Source organism: Ursus arctos, unplaced genomic scaffold, assembly GCF_023065955.2.
Source record: "Ursus arctos isolate Adak ecotype North America unplaced genomic scaffold, UrsArc2.0 scaffold_15, whole genome shotgun sequence".
Lineage (NCBI taxonomy): Eukaryota > Metazoa > Chordata > Mammalia > Carnivora > Ursidae > Ursus > Ursus arctos.
Window position 1 is genome coordinate 51,394,916 of NW_026622819.1, and position 14,293 is coordinate 51,409,208.

General features: G+C 37.3%; 1 protein-coding gene across 2 annotated transcripts; it reads left to right on the forward strand.

Moving 5' to 3' along the window:
- Positions 1–398: 398 nt before the first annotated feature.
- Positions 399–7,704, forward strand: CCNG1 (cyclin G1). Of its 2 annotated transcripts, XM_026510920.4 has the most exons (7): positions 399–660; positions 1,799–2,062; positions 3,671–3,924; positions 4,769–4,847; positions 4,927–5,025; positions 5,450–5,644; positions 6,460–7,704. In XM_026510920.4, exons 2-6 carry the CDS (start codon positions 1,799–1,801, stop codon positions 5,639–5,641), a joined length of 888 nt encoding a protein of 295 aa, XP_026366705.1. In that variant the 5' UTR covers positions 399–660; the 3' UTR covers positions 5,642–5,644; positions 6,460–7,704. The 2 variants fall into 2 exon arrangements, with proteins under 2 accessions (XP_026366705.1, XP_057168280.1); XM_057312297.1 differs by having other exon boundaries at positions 427–660; positions 5,450–7,704.
- Positions 7,705–14,293: the final 6,589 nt, after the last annotated feature.

Sequence of the window (14,293 nt, forward strand, 5' to 3'; positions counted from 1 at the left end):
TGCTTTACTTTGTGTTTTGTAACTAGACACTGTATTTTTACAAAGAGGAGGCCGAACAACTCTACTAAACCGCAGGGAACAAAAACTCCCAGTACATTCTGGAATGATATTCTGGCCAATCCGGCTGCCAGAAGAGACCTTAGCCTGGACAGGCTGCCTGCAACGTTCAGTTCGATCTCCTCTTCATTGAAGACACTTTCGGAAATTCTCCAATGAGAGACGCTTAGAGGTAGGGGGCGTGGCTTTAAGGGGCGGAGAATTTGTCTCCGGATAATAGGAAGTGTGTGCTGATTGGCTGGACTTCCTCCCTCCCAAACCAGCCCTCTTTGGACCGCTGGGGCCATCCATCAAAAGAACTACACCAATCAGGAGCTAAAAGCCCCCCTTCCCCTCCCACCAGGGTAAAGCCCCGCCCTCCAATATATTACCCTGGCGCTCAGGCGCGGCCCCTTCGGCTCCGATCTGACCCTGTGGTGGGCAGTGTCGTCTGGGCGGCGCTGCGGACACCTCCACCCAGGACGGCTCCCCCTCCCCGGGCCTCTCCCCTTTTACCCGCGAGTGCCCTCGCCTCGTGGGCCTATCGAATCTGATATCGTGGGGTGAGGTGAGAGCAGGCCCGGGGAGGGTGGTTACCGCTGAAGAGCCGCAGTCGCAGTCAAGGTGAGCTGGGACTTCGGGGTTGACTTCGTGGTGCGGCTTAGGGAGCAGGGTTGGGGGCGTGAGGTGAGGGATAGGTCCGGCCCGGGGTCTTTTCTTCGATTAACTCTCCCGTTGCTGTAAGCAACAAGTCCAGGCTAGTCCGAGCTTGGAGGGGCGGGGCCAGATCCGACCTCTTGAGAGTCTTACTGTCAGGTCGGCCGGGTCCCAGGGACCGGCCCAGGGCAAAAAGAGTTGGACCCATAAAGTTAGAGGTTCCTCATCTGCCCACCCCTTCCGTCACACAACTTTAAAGATCCCCTGCCTACCTGTCTTTCATTTGGTGTGGGAGGTATCCATGTATCCAGGGTTTAGCTTGTGGCCGGGACGTAGTAGCTGTGGAATACCGACTCTTAAATTAATGACACTCCCAGGTTCATTTTGCAACCTAAATTAGCCTCCCGCCCTCACTATGTGTTCCCGTAGCACCCTTTAAGCTTCCTTTCCTGACACCAATAAAAGTTAACAATTATTGAGCACCGTGTGTCAAGCACTGTGCAAAACTCTACGCGAATCATGTTATCTAATTTTAGCTGCCATTCAGAGACGTAGAAACATCTACGTCGTTTCACAGATGTAGAAATAAATTCATTATTATTGTCCAGCGTTTCTTAGGTACCTATGTGCTAAGCACTATACCTAAGTGATCTCATTTTTCCACACAAGCCTATGAGGTAGGTAGTAACCTCATACCCACTTTACAGATGAGGAAATAGGGATGAAGTAAAATTAACTAACGTTAACAGTTCATATTGTTAATATATGGCAGAATTACATACTACCATCTAATTTCAAAGTTTTGGCACCCCATCTTACAGCATCTATATTGTTATCTTTTGACAATGAATGACTTGAACAAGTATTTCTTGAGGAGTTGCAATTTCTTAAGGCATGGCTCCTGCCCTCTAGGAATTCAGAATTTAGGATGTGACCAACTGGTGGGATGGGGGGCGGAGGGCCATTGTAACAGATGGCACTTTGCAAGGACTTAGATTCACTAGCAGCATTGGGGAGGGGAGACTTGTGTAATAAAGTACTTGGCATGATACAAGGCAGGAAGGGCTTTTCTTAAACTCCTTTCTGGGCCTTGTTCTATATATAGATGATAGAGGTACTGACAACAACTGACTCTCAGAAACTGCTACACCAGCTGAATGCCCTGTTGGAACAGGAGTCGAGATGTCAGCCAAAGGTCTGCGGCTTGAGACTAATTGAATCTGCACACGATAATGGCCTCAGAATGACTGCAAGGCTAAGGGACTTTGAAGTAAAAGATCTTCTTAGCCTAACTCAGTTCTTTGGCTTCGACTCGGAGACATTTTCTCTAGCTGTGAATTTACTGGACAGATTCCTGTCCAAAATGAAGGTATGTTTGAAGCTACATTACACTGAGTATTTCTTAGTTTTGCTCAGTGTGTTTTGGAGATGGAATTGCTCTAGCTTGGGGCTAGCATTCATAACTTGACCTTTTTTATTTTCTTCAAGTGGCCAAAACATTGTGATGATTCTGTATACTATAGCATTGATGAATACTCTTCCTTATAATCAGGAATAATGCATCATTAGATTTAACTTCTGACACTGAAAAATAGTCTAATAGCAAATAATTGCAGACTCTCCCAATATGAGTTGGCTGTTATTTTTAAAATCTTTCTTGATAGGTTGGGTATTTTTATTTATCTACTGTTGTTTTTAAATTGAAAGAAAGGTGTTAGGTGCAGAATGCTTGACTGTGATTAAGAATTAGAGGTTTGTTTTTTGGTGGGGTATTTTTTCCTTAGATGCCATGAACCAGTTGGTCATTAGAGTGTATTTCTTAATCTCCAGTCATATATAAAGTTCTGTTTTAGCCTTAGGCCTATTCAGATCTTGCTTATGCTTGCCATTTTTAACATCAGTTGGCATACAGTTGAGAAGAGAGTATCTTCTGAAGGAGGAGCATTTATGTAATTATTTCCCTATACTGGATAAGCAGGACATCCACGGAACTTTCAGAGCTTGCTTAACTGTTAAAAATACATCTGCCTTCTCTATGCCCATGGTCATTAGTGGATGAGATGATGTGACAATTGGAATAGAACTCATCTTTTAGTACCTAAGTACCTAACACAACACGTCATATACAGAAGAAACTCCCTATTTGTTGAATTGGATGGTTCAAGAAACTTGCTCAACAACTAATTAAACTATTCTTTAGACACCTGTGCAAGCACTACCTTTGAATCTATACATGTTGCACAGATTAATAATATATATCTGTCCCTTAAGTATATTATAATCTTATATGAAAATAATATTTGTACCAATAACTCACACAATGCAAGGCATAATATAATTAAACCCCTAAAAAAGAATATGTTGCTGAAGAGGTTCCAAGAAAAGGAGGGTACAAACACTGGTTAAAGCTTCTTAAAGTTTCATTTAACTTGGAACTTAGGATGGATAGAAGTTTGACTCTGTCACATTGTAGACATTCAGGAAATGATATTAAATAAGAGATTGGTAGTGGATAGAGCTTTACAGGCAGAGTAAACAGTGTGTGCTAAAGTATTTTAAAATGATTTTATGTGTTACTACAAAGGAAACAGCTTGGAAAAACACCACATCCTAGAAAGAAATTTTGTGGATAAGCCGTACGGAGTTTTAGTCCTTCTATAAGCCTTGGACCAGTTAATTTATTTGGTCCAACTAGAACATAGTGTTTACAGTTCTACAATGATTTAGGAAGAAAAAAAAAATTTTTTTATGGGCTGAAGGCAAACATTATACTAAAACTTAGTCCAGTTTCTCCAAAATTGGTGACAAGTGGGTACCTGGCGTTGACACCCTGCAGTTGAGGTATGATTGGATCTCGTTAAGTCTTTCACCGTTTAGAAATAGACCTCAAAGATACATTTTCATAATGATGGATCTGATTATCCTTTATTTTTTTTAATTGAAATAAGCTAAAAACATGGGTTTATTGTCTTTTTAGGTACAGCCCAAGCACCTTGGGTGTGTGGGGCTGAGCTGCTTCTATTTGGCTGTTAAATCAGTAGAAGAGGAAAGGAATGTCCCATTGGCAACTGACTTGATCCGAATAAGCCAGTATAGGTTCACGGTTTCAGACTTGATGAGAATGGAAAAGATTGTACTGGAGAAGGTGTGTTGGAAAGTCAAAGCTACTACTGCCTTTCAATTTCTGCAACTCTACTATTCACTCATTCAAGAGAACTTACCAATTGAAAGGTATGTAATCTTTGTTTTGACCAAAAGAGATTTGGAAATCAGAATGGTATTCTGGGTGTTGCATAAAAATCAGTATCTTGGGATAATTCCAATCAAAATAAATAAAATGAGAGAAAAAAAAGTCACAGCTGCAGCTCTTTGGATTTCACTTCACTGTCCAGCAGAACTGAGACTTTCAGTTTTCAACAGCTTTTTAAAGTCTGAAGGCTAATTCTTGGGATTAAAGAACATTTCAACAGTTTTTTTATTACATTTTCCACTTACAGTCTACTTAACTCATAGAACCTAGTAAGTAACCATCTAACAGATTTATGGAAAAAGAACTTTAGTAGCTGCAGAAATAGAATAAAATGAAAAGAAAAAAAGACTTGATAGTTGTGATACAATACTTTTTTGGCGGGGGGGGGGGGGACAAATTATTTAAAATTCATGTATGGTTATCTTTAAGAAGTTAATGCCCCTGAAGGAAGGGGACTTCTTCAAATAATTTATTTTCTGTGATAAGTGTGCATAAACTTCATTTTATTTATTTATTTATTTTAAAGATTTTATTTATTTATTTATTTATTTGACAGAGAGAGAGAGACAGCCAGCGAGAGAGGGAACACAAGCAGGGGGAGTGGGAGAGGAAGAAGCAGGCTCCTAGTGGAAGAGCCTGATGTGGGGCTCGATCCCAAAACGCCGGGATCACGCCCTGAGCCGAAGGCAGATGCTTAACGACTGCGCCACCCAGGCGCCCCCATAAACTTCATTTTAAAATGACTTCAGTGTTGTTCTAAACATCTGGCTTTTGACTACATGTAAAATTACCTACATAAAATTAATCTCATTTTCCTTTTTAAAGGAGGAATAGCCTTAATTTTGAAAGACTAGAAGCTCAACTTAAGGCATGCCACTGCAGGATCATATTTTCTAAAGCAAAGGTAAATATTTTATAAAGATTAAACCTATTTATATACCTATTTTCTTTTCAACACTTACTTTAAAATTTATCTCTTTTAGCCTTCTGTGTTGGCATTGTCTATCATTGCACTGGAGATCCAAGCACAGAAGTGTGTAGAGTTAACAGAAGGAATAGAATGTCTTCAGACACATTCCAAGGTACGTCAAGGTCATAGCCTAAATGGTGTTAAGGGCTGTAAAAGAAACTAAACCACTTGTACTATCTCCTAAAGTACAATGAGATGTCATGTGTATTTGAAATTTGAGTAGCTTATCCTCAAATTTATTTAACAAGGAAAGACACATGTTAGTAAGATCACAATTATTGCTGTGGTTAAATACTATAGGACTTTTTATTTTAGAGAGAGAGAGAGAGCACAAGTTGGGGGATGGGAGGGGAGAGAGAGAGCATCTCAAGCCAACTCCCCACTGAGCTTGGAGCCTGACATGGGGCTCTATTCCATAACCATGAGATCATGACCTGAGCTGAAATCAAGAGTTGGATCTTTAACCATCTGAGCCACCCAGGCCCCCCATGTAGGACTTTTTATTGACTAATAATTTTTTTTTAATTTGTGTACAGATAAATGGCAGAGATTTGACCTTCTGGCAAGAACTTGTATCCAAGTGTTTAACTGAATATTCATCAAACAAGTGTTCCAAACCAAATGTTCAGAAGTTAAAATGGATTGTTTCTGGACGTACTGCACGGCAACTGAAGCATAGTTACTACAGAATAACCCACCTTCCAACAATTCCTGAAATGGTCCCTTAATTGGTAAATGTGGTTCATAGTTACTCTCCATATAAAGAAAATTTTGTGATGCTATAGTTTTATTCTATAATTCAAGAATTAAAATCTGAATTATTCTCAAAGTAAACAAGATGGAGTTGGAATAGCAATGGGGAAAATGACTTCACTGATCTAGGCAGTTAATATTTTGAGGGCATTTGCTATATTCAAGATACAAAACCCTTAGAGTAAGGAATTATCCAACCTTTGATAGTACATTAGCCATTTCATTAAATTATCAGCTTAGAAAATCACATCCTCCTTAATAACCTAAATTTTAAAAGAAGCACTAAGACACTATTTTTCGCATCATTTTGCTATATGTAGACTCAAGTTCTGGCACATTTAAAGTTAACACAAGCCTGAGCAGGACAACAGGACCAAAAGTTTGAACCATAAATGAACTAATTTGAGACTGTTAGCTTATGAGCAAAATCAGCATGAACTTGGATGTTACACTTAGAGTAAGTTATGGCAGGTGGTCTCCATACTGGGTATCTGCAAACTGCCAGGGTATCTCAACACTATATTTGTATATCATTGCTATAGCAGTTGGAACACGGGAAAGTAGTTAAATGCATAAAAAATGAAAATCTCATCACTAATAATATAGGATATACATTCTCGCCATCTGAATTTAACTGAGTGGTGATTTAATTTTTTCCTTCTCCAAACTAAATGTTAACACATCTACATATGACATGATTATAAATCTTTGATTAAAGAGTTCATTTTTAACAGTTAATAATATTTATATTTGGCAGAATTCTAACAACTTGGTTTTTTGTTTGTTTAAATAGGATTGTTACAGCAACAAAAAGCTCTTCTCTGAAGCCTTTCTTCACAATCCTGAGCTATGGATTCTGTAATGTTACAGTGGATTTAAGCTGTGAAGCCTCAGAACATCACAACTAGATTAGCATTGATGTTCTCAGATTTGGAAAAACTACCTAATTAACAAGCTATAGTGGAATTAAATTCATCTGTGAGGCATACAAATCAAAGCTAAGAGCATAAATGTGAAATGTTAGTAACAAGCCTAGGAAGGTAAACTGTGAATCTTCATTTCTAACACTGGCCTAACCTTCTATATTGGGTCAGTATATTGTATTTAGGTGGTATTAAAAGTGGTAACCTAATTAAATTCTAAATTAGGAGTTATACATCAAAACCAACATTTCACAAATGCACTTTTAAGGCATAACAAGGGTCACTATTCCAGGCAGTGAAAATGGTTTCTTGGTACCTGTAGTGCAAGTAATAGATAATCCAGAGATTGGAGTTTATTGAAATTTGGGAATTACACTTAAATTGGAAGGCATTTTATAAAAGTAAAACTACAGGCCTAGTCATTTTGGCATATTAAGTTATCTTTAATATTTTTTCTAAAAAACAGGTGATATTTGTATCCATGATAAAATTTACACAGTATCTACTGCCTCCATGTAATCCCATCAAGAAAATTTGGTTTTTTGGTGTGTGTTAGTAATTCAAACTAACTTCCCTCCAAAAACTTGCTGATTCAACACTCCAGTTTTTACTAAGGGCTGTTTTATAAAAACTGCTATTGCTTCTAATTTAGAATTTTTAAAAGAAGAGAATATACTTTCACTAATTTCCCCTCCTGTGCCAAAAGAAAGTCTTTAAAAAAGTAAGTAGGCATCATCATAATTATGAAGTTGCCAAGGTAGTATTCGAGATTTTTCTATTAAGTTAGTGACTATAAGGAGATCTACAGCATTAAAAGTGTTGTAAACAGTTACTCAGTGCAGCAAGTGGCCTGAGTCCATCCACAATGGCTGTACCCAATTTTGACATCATGCTATGGGTAAATGTGCACTGGAAAATAAACCAAAGAACCACAATGTATCTCATACTTTTGTGAACTGTATTTTGTGGATAACTTCAGTTTTCCCAAAAGGCTGGTATATTTCAATAATTTGACTACATCGGTGTTAATTCTGAGTTGGCAGAGGTAGCCTAACCAACTACCGTTATGTTTTGGTACTAAGGGATACACCTTTCAATAAAGTTATTGAAATGCATTCTTTTGCTGGGTAGTTTGTTTGTTTCTGTTCTGATTTAACTGGTTTGGCAATATGATACCAGAACTACAATGAAGAGCTATCTCCACTCAGTATATTTAAATTTAGCAGGAAGATGCATGATAGCAGAAACAAAATCTCTATTAATAGTATGGCTATTACCCAATTCATGCTTTACTTTCTAATGGCTTTTCAGAAGACACAAAATTAGGACAAATATGTTTAATGTGCATTAAAAAGTTGGTGTTGATGCAGTATTGGTAACGTGTCATTTAGATTCATCACTACTATGGATATTCTCAATACAAATTCACCCTTGTATTCCACCCACCTGAAGTTCTGTGCAAACTGTCTTACCTTAAATGGCATCCCAGCAAGGTGGTTGGTAATGACAGATAACTACCAGGTATTGTGTTAGTCTGCTTAGATTGGCAATTAGAACTGAAACATAGGATTTTGAAGTGTTCATGTTTAATTAAACGAAGAAGGCAAAGTGAACATTGCAAAAAGTTATTGAAACAAAAACTTATAAAGGAAAATCCCTTTTGCCCTTGACTAGGATTAGATACACTTAATAATCCCTCTTTTCAGTGTAATTTTTAAAAAGGGCACTTGAGCCTTAATGTATTTCTAATTATGTAGCACACTATCTAAAACAACAGACAGGTTCCTGGATGGCATAGTCAGTTGAGCATCTGACTCTTGGTTTTGGCCCAGGTGGTGATCTCAGGGTTGTGGGATCAAGCCCCGCATCAGGCTCTGCAGGCAGCATGGGGTCTGCTGGAGATTCTCCTCTCCCGTTCCCCCTCCTGTTCGTGCCCTCTCTTTCTCAAATAAATCTTTAAAAACAAAATACAAAACAAAACAAAAAAAAACCCAGACATTTCTGGGGTGCCTAGCTGGCTCAGTCTGAAGAGCATGCAACTCTTGATCTTGGGGGTCTTAAATTTAAGCTCCATGTTGGGCACAGAGCTTACTTAAAAAAATAACACATTTCTCATCTAGCATTTGTGATTAGCAATAATGATTTTTTACTGTCAGGTACTACTGTCGTGTTTTATATGAATCCTCTCATCTAATCCTCCAAAGTGAATGAGGATATCCAAATTTACAAATGAACTGGATTCACACAGAAGGTGACATTAGCCCAAGGTCACAAACCTGGTACTTGGAGTTAGGATTCAAATTCAGGCAAAGGCTTTGTTCTTAGCCACTCTGCACATTACCTTACAAAATAGAAAATTAAATGGATTGATGAAATTGAATAATTTCCAAACAAAAACTATATTCTGGCCACATTAATTTCAGTGCTACCATCATGATCATAAAAGAATAACACCTTGGAATTTATTTTCCCTATTTTATAATAGAATAGTTTTTATAAAATGTGTTATGGCTTACTAAGTATAAAATCTTTAAATTTTCATAAGCCAAAACCAGTGAACATTAGTCAAATGAGATGGATTAAGATAAGCCAATTTTGGTGCCCCTGGCTGGCTCAGCTAGTAGAGCATGCAACTCTATATCAGGGATGTGAGTTTGAATCCCACACTGGGGGTAGAGAATCTGTAAAAAAAAAATTAAATAAAATCCTAAAGAAAAAAAAAAAAAGATAAGCCAATGTTTTACATTAATTTGACAAAGCAGATTTTGGAGCAATTAAAATGATCAGGAACAAAAAGGGACCATTAAATAATGATAAAAGAATCAATTCACCAGGAATACTTGACAATCCTAAATTTGTATGCATCTAACATCAGAGCTCCAAATACAAGAAGCAGAAACTGACAGCATTGAAAAGAAAAATGGACAAAGCTTCAACTACAGTTGGAGATTTAAATGCTCTTCTCAGTAATCTATAGAACTACTAGGAAATCAGAAAGAGCATAGAAAAATTTGAGTAATACTGATAACCAACTGGATCTACTTGACATAAAAAACTTCATCCTAAAACAACAGAATAAGCATTCTTTTAAAATACACATGGAGGGGCGCCTGGGTGGCACAGCGGTTGATCGTCTGCCTTCGGCTCAGGGCGTGATCCCGGCATTATGGGATCGAGCCCCACATCAGGCTCTTCCGCTGTGAGCCTGCTTCTTCCTCTCCCACTCCCCCTGCTTGTGTTCCCTCTCTCGCTGGCTGTCTCTCTCTGTCGAATAAATAAATAAAATCTTTAAAAAAAATAAAAAATAAAAATAAATAAATAAATAAAATAAAATACACATGGAATATTCACCAAGACAGACCATATCCTGGGTCACAAAACAACCCTGAAGAAATTTAAAAGAACTAAAATTATAAAGTGTGTTCTCTGATCATAAGCTAGAAATTAATATCAGATAACAGGAAAATCTATGAACACTTGGAGATAAAATAACAAGACTTCTGAATAATTCAGGGCTCTAAAAGGAATTTTAAGAGTAAAATATTTTTAACTGAATTAAAATATCAAAATGTATGAAATTTAGCTAAACCAGTGCTTAGAGTAATTCACATTATCAATTGGCTTTTACTAAGAGAAAAAAGTCTCAAAGCTTCCACATGAGAAAACTAGAAAAAGAACAGAATAAACCCACAAAGCAAGTAGATGGGAAAAGGTCATAAAAAAAGGGAGGGGTTTAAAAATCAATGAAACTGAAAATAAGGAAAACCAACAAAACCAAAAATTAATTCTTTAAAAAAAGCAATAAAATTGATGAATCTCTACCAAGAATGACAAAAGAAATATCAAATCTCAGGCCTGAAAGGCATAACGCTATGTTAAAAGGACACTAAAGAAACAACACATACAACTATGCACATCAAGTTAAATGAATCAATTCCTTGAAAGACAAGAACTACCAGAACTTAATTAAAATAAACCAAACTAAAAATAAAGTAGGTAATCTGAGTAAGTTCTATTTTTAAAAACTGAATTTATTTAAAATCTTACTGGCGAATCCCATAAAATGCTGAAAGAAGACAACACAAATTCTACACATCTAAGAAGTAGAAGAATCACTTCCCAATTCATTTTATAAGGCTAGCATTACCCTGGTACCAAGCCAAGATAAACATAACACAAAATCTCAACGAATAGGCCTATATTTCAAATGAACCAATGAGACCAATCAATATCTCAAATCAACAGACACAAAAATCTTCAACAAACAAATGCAGAAACATAAATGGCAGTAACATGCCATGACCAAGTTTGGGATGTGTGAAAATATAAGCAGGTTCAAAACTTGAGAATCAATCAAATCAAAATTTGAAAACCAAACAAGACAGACACGGCCACTTCCACCACTTCTATTCTTCTAGCAAGTGCAGTGAAGCAAGAAAAAATAAAGACCTATGGAATAGTACAGACTAAATAAAACCTGTTTGTGGTTTATGAAGAAAATCCCGGGAATTCATAACAAAAAACTCCTAGAATAAACAAGTTTAGGAAGGTTACAGGATACAAGGTCAACAAACAAAAATCAAACATTTCTATGTACTAGCTATGTACAACTGAAAATAAATTTCAAAAAATATATCATTTACAACAGTTCCAGAAAATGAACACTTAGGAATAAATCTAAGAAAAGATATAAATATTCTATAAGCTGAAAATCACAAAATGCTTATAACTGAAATCAAAGAGATCCTAAATGGAGATATGCCCCACGTTCAAGGATTGGAAGACTTAATGCTATTCCAGTGAAAATCCTAGCAGGACTTTTTGTAGATACAGACTGAATATAGCTGATTCTAAACTTTATACAGAAAGGCAAAGAAAGTTAAAACAGCCAAAACAATTTCGAAAAAGAATTAAGTTGAAGCAATCATGCTGTCCAATTTTAAGACGTACCATAAAGCTACAATTATCAATGCAGTGTGGTATCTGTGAAGGGAGAGACACATGGATCAATGGAATAGAACATAAAGACCAAAAACAGACCCATATAAACAATTGATTTTTGACAAAAGTGCAAAAGCAACTTAATGAAGAATGGACAGTCTTTTCAACAAATTATTTTGAAACAAATAGACATCCACATGGGAAAAAGTGAAGTTCCACCTATGTTACACAGCTTACACAAAAAAATAACTTAAAATGGGTCATAGATCTAAAAGTAAAACATACAATAAAACTTTTGGAAGAAAACATTGGAAAAAAATCCTCATAACCTGGGATTACACAGTTCTTAGATATGATACCAAAAGCATGGTCCACCAAAAGCATGATGAACTAGAATACATCAAAATTTAAAACATTTATGCTTGAAAAGACACCATCAAGAAAATGAAAAAGCCTACACAACAGAAGAATATGTATGCAAATAATATATATGAGACTCGTGTATAGAATATATAAAGAACTCTAACAACTCAATAATAGATAACCCCCAAAAAAATGGGCAAAAGATTTGAATAAACATTTCTCCAAGAAAAATACATAAATGGTCATTAAGCACAAGAAAAGATGCTCAACATAATCAGTGATCAGGGAAACACAAAACAAAACCACAGTGTGATACCACTTCATATCCACTAGAATGGCTAAAATTTAAAATATCATGTAACAAGTGTCAGCAAAGATGTGGAGATATTAGAAATTTCATACACTACTGGTGGGAATGTAAAATGGTGCAGCCACTTTGGAAAACAATCTAGAAATTCTTCAAATGATCAGACATAGTTTCCATATAACTCAAAATTCCATTCCTAGTTAAGAAATAAAAATATACATACACATAAAAACTCGTACTTGAATGTTTATTTTTTTTTTAAAGATTTTATTTATTTATTCGACAGAGATAGAGACAGCCAGCGAGAGAGGAAACACAAGCAGGGGGAGTGGGAGAGGAAGAAACAGGCTCATAGCGTAAGAGCCTGATGTGGGGCTCAATCCGATAACGCCGGGATCACGCCCTGAGCCGAAGGCAGATGCTTAACCGCTGTGCCACCCAGGCGCCCCTGAATGTTTATTTTTTTTAAAGATTTTATTTATTTGAGAGACAGAGCTCACGCACAAGCTCATGGAGGGGAGGGGCAGGGAGGGAGAGGGAGAAGCAGGCTCCCTGCTGAGCAGGGAGCCCAACTTGGTGCTTGATCCAGGGACTCCAGGATCATGACCTGAGCCGAAAGCAGACACCCCAGCTGAGCCACCCAGCTGTCCCTACTTGAATGTTTATAGCAGCATTATTCATAATAGCCAAAAGGTAGAAACCTCCCAAATATCCATCAACTGACAAATGGGTGTGTGGCAATTATACAAGGGAATATTATCCAGCCATACAGAAAGAATGAAATACTGACATACTAGAACATGGACGAACCACTAAAACATTGTGCTAAGTGAAAGAAGCCAATAACAAGAGACCGCATATTATGATTCAATGTATATGAAATGTCCAGAAGAGGAAAATTTATGAGATAGAAAACAAATTAGTGGTTACTTGGTTGGTGGTGTAGGGGGAGGGAGTTGATAGCTAAAATGTACAGGGTTTCTTGAGGTGATGAGAATGAAAACTGACTACGGTGATGGTTGACTAGATGACTATACTAAAAATCACTGAATTATATATTTTAAATGAGTAAAATTTATGGCATCTGAATTATATCTCAATAAAAGCTGTTTTTTAAAAAACATAGGGTGCCTGGGTGGCTCAGTCAGTTGGGCATCTGATGCTTGGTTTCCGCTCAGGTCGTGGTCTCATGGGTCAAGGGATTGAGCCCCACGTTGGGCTCCATGCTTGGTAGGGAGTCTGCTTGAGGATTTGCTCCCTCTGCCCCTCCACCCCACCTCCCCACGCTCGCTCGCTCTCTCTCGAGTGGATAAACCTTTAAGAAAAAAAGATTACATATGATTCCACTGATGAACATTCTTGAAAAGACAAAACTATAGGCAGTCTTAATCACTGGTTTCCAGGGTTTGAGGCTAGGAATGGGATATGACTACAAAGAGAGAGCGTTAAGTTTTTGTAGTGATTAAACTGTTAAATCTCTTGGAGTGCCTGGCTGGCTCAGTTGGTAGAGCAAGCAACGCTTGATCTCAGGGTCATGAGTCTGAGCCCAACATGGGATGTAGAGTCCACTTAAAAAAAAAAAAAAAAAAAAAAAAAACTTATCTGTTCAATCTCCTGATTTTGAAAGTGCTTAGAGATACCTTTACGTGTTAAAATTTATAAAACTATGAACAGAATCTACATGCTAAAAATTCACAAAACTATTAACAGAAGAGTTAATTTTACTGTACTTATTCAAAATATGAATTTCTTTGAAAGTCAAGAAGTCAATTAAAAGAAAAAAGCCTCTTCCCCAACAATTTATTCCTAAAGTTATTGGTTAAAGTGAACAAGATAGCCATTTTGCCAAAGGGTATGGCAGGAATTCAGTGGCCCACAATGGGGTGTGTTCGGGTCCAAGCAGGTGAGGATATCCCTGCTTGCCGCAGGGTGTCGGAGCCTGAGCAGAGTAAGAAAGGCATTCATGTGAGATGACCTAGAATAGGGAACCAAATATACTGAGGATAATAGGAAGTAGACTTCTCACTGTTGTTATAAATAAAGAAAGGGAGAAAAGAAAAATGAGCCCCATGGGATTAGACATGAAAGTTAAG